At 34.7% G+C, this 7,577-nt stretch overlaps 1 protein-coding gene across 1 annotated transcript; it reads right to left on the minus strand.

Annotated features, from left to right (window-relative positions):
• Positions 1 to 362: 362 nt before the first annotated feature.
• Positions 363 to 4,059, minus strand: LOC100636775 (uncharacterized). Its single transcript, XM_020007196.1, has 9 exons — positions 3,849 to 4,059; positions 3,371 to 3,685; positions 2,950 to 3,264; positions 2,403 to 2,690; positions 2,272 to 2,351; positions 1,894 to 2,095; positions 1,341 to 1,655; positions 778 to 861; positions 363 to 720 (listed from the first exon to the last, which is right to left on the minus strand). The coding sequence occupies exons 1-9, from the start codon at positions 3,931 to 3,933 to the stop codon at positions 476 to 478; spliced, it is 1,929 nt and encodes a 642-aa protein (XP_019862755.1). The 5' UTR covers positions 3,934 to 4,059; the 3' UTR covers positions 363 to 475.
• Between the last annotated feature and the right edge of the window lie 3,518 nt (positions 4,060 to 7,577).

Consider the following 7,577-nt stretch of genomic DNA (forward strand, 5'->3'; position numbering starts at 1 on the left):
AAAAAACAAAGTGGTGGCCACAGACAAAGTGGTGGTACAAAAAAACAAAATGGCAGCCACAAAATAATGAAAAATATTTTTAAAAATAAATAATAAAAACAACAAATGGCGGCAACAAAATAGAATGGAGCCACAAAATAAAATTGCGGATATAAAACAAAATGGCGGCCACAAAAAAACAAAATGGTGGTTATAATTTATAAAAATAAAATTAATAATATTGTTATTTATTTATCACTAGGTTACCATTGCTACAATTGCATAGATATGTTGGAATCATGTCATCATCACGATACAGAAAATGAAATTATTTCCCAACTGTAAATCCAGGTATATATTATTTATTTGTGAATTGCTAATAATTAAAATACCAAACAAACATCAATTATTATCAATAAATAAAGAAAAATATTGCTGTTAAGTCTGTGCATTTAAAAACGAAATACAAAAAGTGAATTTCTGTTTAAATTAGCATTTATAACATAGTATCATCTGTGCCATCACTATACTTCTCCTCTAATATATTGACAGCTCTCATTGGAACTTGAGATGCAATATATGATCTATTATCCGCCATATATTGTATTGCTGGCCCTATCGATTGGTTGGTGATGGAAAGTTCTCCCACGTTCTGCTTTACATCATGTATGTCGGCCTTGATGGCTTCTAAATTTTGTCGGAATTTTTTAGTGTTCTTTTTGAATCTAAAACAGACAACAACTGCAAAAGATAAATGGAGTGTACATTAGTAAGTAGTACTGAGGTTAATATACTTACATATAATAAGAATAACGACAGCTGCTATAATCAAACTGACTGAGAAACCAACAGACAGACCAATAATCAGTGCCTCACTGGTAGCTACAAATTTTATGATGATAATAATAATAATAATAATAATAAGCAAGACAGTACAAGACAGTTTGAGCAAATTAAAAATTCATAAAAAATCCAAATTTGATCGGAATCAGCTCAAACTTTCTACACAACATAAGTACATGTATATACATCAGATAAAGTTATAATTCTCTCCTTTTCAATTTTGGTAAAATTTGGCCCATGACCCTGTACTATAGTACAGGGACTTTGGCCTGATTTTGAAGCAACTTCAAAAAATCGTAAAAAATCTAAATTTGATCAGAATCAGTTCAAACTTTCTACACAGCATAAGTACATGTATATGCATCTGGAAAAAATATTAAAATGAAGAATTCTTTCCTTTTAAATTTCGGCAAAATACCATGTACTATAGTACACGGAAATGCTGTGGGAAACCCGGATATAGCAGGAAATGTCTACAATATCTCTAGCTAGGAACATTGTACATAAAATAAACTTACATTGAGATTGTGTGGTGGTAAAAGTAACATTGTGTGGTCCTAACAAATTAATCCCATCACTTCCATTGTAATACACAACAACTGAAGCACTGTATGATGTACTGGACTGGAGACCAGTTAAAGAGATGAGTGCTGAGTCACTGTTTTCTGGATGAGTAGCTGTTCTGGTCATGATGTCATTAGTGGACCGAGCGTGATAAGTGATAGTAATGTTAGCAATGGCTGATCTAATGCATTGGGTGACTGTCACTGATAGTGTCACTGAATTGTCAGTTACTGAAGTTGCTGATACAAATAATGCAAGATTGCTACCAGCTGGGAAAAGAAGGAATAAAACACAGAGAGAGAGAGAGAGAACATTATTTCTACAATCTGCATACATGTAGTAAGACATAAAGAGGTTTGTATAAGTGACATATGTACTAAACATACATACACAACTGCTAATAAAGGCTAATCAACATTGCCTCTATTACAATACACAACCACACACACAGAAGACTATCATTTACTACTAAGTTTATTCTATACACATTACATTATGTAGACTCACTGAATATCAATGGACTAGAGCGATCACTAGATCCAGCACTGTTCACTGCACTCACAGTAACTGCTGACGCCCCACAAGAAGGTACAGTGAAGGTACTATTAGTCTGTGAACCAGAGACCATCTTCTCAAACTGTAATACACCAGAAATGATGATCACAAATGTAGTTACAGGCGGTTCTAGACAATCAATAGGACTATCGAGCTAATGGTAGAGAAAGAAAGAGAAAAAAAGAGAGAGAGAGGGGGAGAGAGAGAGAGAGAGAGAGAGAGAGAGAGAGAGAGAGAGAGAGAGAGGGAGAGAGAGAGAGAGGGAGAGGGAGAGGGAGAGAGAGAGGGGGGTAATATTACAATGTACATATGTCAATGAACAATGTTTACCTGCCATTGTACAAATATGGTGCTAGTTGTATTTGTAAAGCTAATACGAACAAGGTCAACAAGCATTGGGACAGGAGGCTCTATAAATCAACAAAGAAAGTCAACAAAGCATTATACATGTTCAAGCATACCACTAGTGACAATAGTCCTTTGGAATTGAATGGGGCTACCACTTCCAGCACAATTTACAGGAGATATGCTGACAGTGTATGTAGTATCACTACTCAAACCAGTGACAATACTACTGACACCATCACTAATCTCCTGTGGAGAGAAAGAAAGGGGAGAAGGAGAGAGGGTCACTAGATAATAGTCCAGTTGTGGAGTCCCAAGGTCATTGATAGTATCAGTCCAATTGAAAGAGATGCTGTCATAACAGACATCAATTACATACACTGACATTATGGGGTCAGGCACAACTATAGGAACGTGACAAATAAGAAACATATATAGTGGAAGTGATAACGATTTTTTATAAAATAAGATTAGTTAAAAGTTATGCAAATCTCAAGTGAAAACAAGTAAAAGCATCATTTAATGGATAGTACAGGAAGTTTGTTTAATGCTGATGCAAAGAATTGCTTACACATTATCAATACTGCAAGATCAACAAAAGCCATAACAATTATTACAACACTAGGACTCAATCAAATAGCTATTAATCAATCATAAACTCACCTCTTATAGACATGAATAAACTAGACGATAAACCATTTGTGACTGCAGTGTGACAACTTATAGTAAAATCGTTAACAGCAGATTCAGTACTAGCAATAGATTCCACTAATAGATCCAATGCTATTACATTAGTCACTGAAAGCTCAAATATCCCTAGAGTTGTAGTTTCTCCTAGTCTAGCAAGTGACGAACTTTGTCCATTGTCCGTTCTCCATACGACTATACCAGTGGTTGACTGACAAGTAAAGGTTACCAGAGTATTAGGACAAATAGTGACATTGGTTGAGTCGTTGGTGACACTCTGTATTAGACTAACTATAATGGATTGAAACAAGTAATTTGTCATGCAAAATTAAACTCTTATTAACTAAGTATGCACTAATGAGAAATTAATAGCATTTAAATAACTCCCACTACTTACTCTGTGGTACAACTGGCTTGATAAAAATACTAATACTATCTGAGGATCCATCATTATCGAAACACGCCAATGAGGTATTCACTGATGCTACGGTAGTAGCTATGGATACAGTCAAAGAATCATTGTATATACTCTCTAGCAATATTATAGAGAAATCCCCAAGTGTCGTAGGATTTAGAGTAGCTATTTCATTGTTACCATCTTCTATCTGCCATAAGATGACGCTAGTGTTTGATGCACATGTTAACTGGACCACTATGCTTGGAAAAACAGTGACGTCATCTTCACTATTAGTGACATTCTGAGTCAGGGTGACTGTAAGAGATGAAGAGAGATACTATTATAATAATATTATTTTAATTTTTATCTCAGTATAGTACAAATGAGCACTTTTTGTACAACACGTGAAAAAGTACTAAAGCTCTATATATATATACAATAAAAGTGAATTAGGTGCTAATTGACACAATGAACTCACTTGTACAAGTAACACTACAGCAGAACAGTAAAATACAGACAAGACACGCTGTAAAACACGCCGAAAGTAAAGAGGTCATACTCATCTTTGTCTTTTAGAAAGAATAAGAGAGAGAAAAAGGGTTACTTTCTGTGAGAGCCGGTAGTTGGACACATGATCAATGCAAAAATGACAAGATCATCATAGAGGTGTGGCGGCTGTGGCTAATTAAATATTTTTAATAATAATCTCTCTTGTCTAAACTAAACTGCAAAACACACAAAAAATAATTGTTTAAACTTTATACACAAATGCATGTATCTAGATCTATGAAAAGTTCTATGCTCTACTCCAAACAACATGTTGATCAGAAGCAACATGCTGCCTACTACCTAGTGCATAGGGAGAAGTTTTAAACTTCTTCATTATCAGAAGAAGAGAAAGAATAGTTTATTCTGTGCTCTTCATCTTGCTCAATGTATCGAATAATATGATCCTCAGCAATTCGACTAATAGGAATCTCAACCTCTCTCACACGTAACTTGTATCTTTTAGCAAGAAATATGAAAAGAAGCAGAAGTAAGAACGACAACACAGACAGTGTCAGCAAGAAATAAAAACCTCTTCCAAGTGAAAAGTCTGAGCTCATGTATTGAAGAAATGGCAGAAATATAATATAGTTCAAATCACTCCTTAAGACCCTAAGGCAAAACCACAGTCCAATCATAGTTCCTCTCATTGATTTAGGGCATTGAGCTAATATAAACTCAACTGCAACAACATTGTTGATGTACCAAACGATAGCTTGAATAACTTCATCGAAATACATCCATTTTTGTGGTTTGGGTAATGATTTGAATTTATCAAAAACAGTAAGACAGTGAAACATCTCTCCAAATTGATAGTTTCCAATTATTGCTAGACCAGTGTAAAGACTGTTTACAAGAACTATTAGTATCAGACCCATTCCTATTCTTTTTAGCATACTAGGAATGTACTTCCGAAAATATGATTGCCTTAAAATCAATAGCATAAATATTAGAAGAAATATATATGCTATGGTCCATGCCTCTCTTCCTTCGAAACAACCATATACCTTTGCACTCATACTTACAGCATATAGGCCATAAATAGCTCCTAATAAACCAAATATGAACACAAGTGGGAATAATCTAAGAGCAGTCTTCACATCTTCTACCTCTTCCTCTGTGAATGGTCCACCATATTTATCCTTACCCAGGTCTAGTCTTGAAGGAGCCTCTTCCTCCCAGTAGGTCAGAGCACTACGATTCTCAGGATACTTGTGCTTCCTGGCATAGCACAATACTCTGACTATCAGTTTGACTGGATTAACTGTATTCACTGGAGTAGTTTCAAGATAACGATTGAAGAGACCATGACTGACTAATACTGCAGTAACACAAACAATAATTTTGCTCAACCAAGCTATTTGCACCAAAAGAAGGGAACTGGCATTAATAATAATAAAAGGAGCTACTAAAGGTCCAAGATTATGCCAGTGTATGATAGCAGTTAATTCATCACTTGATGATCCAATGAGCTGATCAATATTGAATGGTAACAGATTGACACGTGCAGCTCCAATTGTAATAAATAGAGTAAAGCAAAGGGTTTTAAAAATCAGCAAGGGATAGCCAGTTGACATCAGTTGTAGTGAGACCATTAGAAGCAAAAAGATGAGTAAAACAAATGAAGAATATAATCCAGCAAGAATCAATCTGTGGCGGCTTATTAAAAAATCTCCCAAAAATCCAGCAACAACAAAAGCAAAGGAGAGCCCAGTTTCTACCTTTCTACCATTAGCATGATCAATGAATGAAATACTTATGATATAAAAATGAGCTATTGCAATCAATAGATCCCAGAACAAAACCAAAACAGCTCTTTTTGAGTGCAGTAACAGGAGACAAAAAAAAGAAAGACAAGACAAACATCTTCTTTTAACTGATGAAGATCTTAACAAAGGAACACTCTCAGACATGATAATAGCAAAAGTGAAAACTGTCCGTTTGTAGAAGTATTATATGAACAAGCCTGACAATTATACAGTTTATTCAAAGTAACGATAAAATTTACACAAACTTATTCACAAAAAGTGACATCAATAACTTTCAATGTTAACTTTTAAAATATTGCTTGTTACTATAGGGAAATTCAAAGGCCATTCTGCCAAAAGAGCATCTTTGAAGTCTCTGATGTAGCAATATCATGTGGATTTTAATAAAATTAGTCAATCAGACATGTGCCAAAACTGCTGCTTTATAGTGATCTGTGCTCAACTGAAGAAAGTAAATTTATTTGCCTACCTTCCTCAATAAGAAAATATAAAAAGTTTTATATACAAATCATTTGAAACATAATGTGCATGACATTAATGCTACTTATTAAAAATGATAAAATTAAGATAGAAAATTTTAAGCAAACTAAAAATAAGGTTTTCATTTGTGTCACCACTGGCAACTATTGGTCAGAAACTTTTGTGGTAAAGCATGTAACATAAAAACTCTATTCTAGACAAACTAAGCTTGACACTACATCAAAGTTGCAGGCAGCATGGTGGGAGGGGAGAGACTAAACTTCTTCATTATCAGAAGAAGAGGAAGAATAATTAATCCTGTGCTCTTCATCTTGTTCAATGTATCGAATAATATGATCCTCAGCAATTCGACTAATAGGAATCTCAACCTCTCTCACACGTAACTTGTATCTTTTAGCAAGAAATATGAAAAGAAGCAGAACTAAGAATGACAATACAGACAGTGTAAGGAAGAAATAAAAACCTCTTCCAAGTGGAAAACTTGGGCCTATGTACTGAAGAAATGGCAGAAATATAATGAAGTTCAAATCACTCCTCAAGATCCTTAGGCAAAACCACAATCCAATCATAGTTCCTCTCATTGATTTAGGGCATTGAGCTAACATAAACTCAACTGCAACAACATTGTTGATGTACCAAAAAATGGCCATAATGACTTCATCAAAATATACCCATTTTTGTGGTTTGGGTAATATATCATAAACAGTGAGACAGTGAAGCATCTCTCCAAATTGATAGTTACCAATTATTGCTAGACCAGTGTAAAGAATGTTTACAAGAACTATTAGTGTCAGACCCATTCCTATTCTTTTTAGCATGCTAGGAATGTACTTGCGAAAATATGATTGCCTTGAAATCAATAGCATAAATATTAGAAGAAATATATATGCTATGGGCAATGCCTCTCCTCCTCCTTCGCTACAACCATATACCTTTGCACTCATATTTGAAGTATATAGGCCATAAATAGCTCCTAATAAACCAAATATGAACACAAGTGGCAATAATCTAAGAGCAGTCTTTACATCTTCTACCTCTTCCTCTGTGAATGGTCCACCATATTTATCCTTACCCAAGTCTAGTCTTGAAGGAGCCTCTTCCTCCCAGTAGGTCAGAGCACTACGATTCTCAGGATACTTGTGCTTCCTGGCATAACACAATACTCTAACTATCAGTTTGACTGGATTAACTGTATTCACTGGAATAGTTTCAAGATAATGATTGAAGAGACCATGACTGATTAATACTGCAGCAATACAAACAATAATTTTTCCTAACCAAAATATTTGCGCTAAAAGTGAGGAACTGGTATTGATAAAAATAAAAGGAGCCACTAAAGGTCCAAGATTATGCCAGTGTATGATAGCAGTTAGTTCATCACTTGATGATCCAATGAGCTGATCAATATTGAA

This window comes from Amphimedon queenslandica, unplaced genomic scaffold (genome assembly GCF_000090795.2).
Source record: "Amphimedon queenslandica unplaced genomic scaffold, v1.1 AMPQUscaffold_13509, whole genome shotgun sequence".
Lineage (NCBI taxonomy): Eukaryota > Metazoa > Porifera > Demospongiae > Haplosclerida > Niphatidae > Amphimedon > Amphimedon queenslandica.

Excerpts from the sequence above, each read along its gene's own strand:
- LOC100636775 (XM_020007196.1), bottom strand. The coding sequence starts at position 3,933 with ATGAGTATGACCTCTTTACTTTCGGCGTGTTTTACAGCGTGTCTTGTC. Across the intron at positions 2,352-2,402 it reads AAGGACTATTGTCACTAGTG|AGCCTCCTGTCCCAATGCTT; the intron begins GTATGCTTGAAC and ends GTTGATTTATAG. Across the intron at positions 862-1,340 it reads TACCACCACACAATCTCAAT|CTACCAGTGAGGCACTGATT; the intron begins GTAAGTTTATTT and ends TAAAATTTGTAG.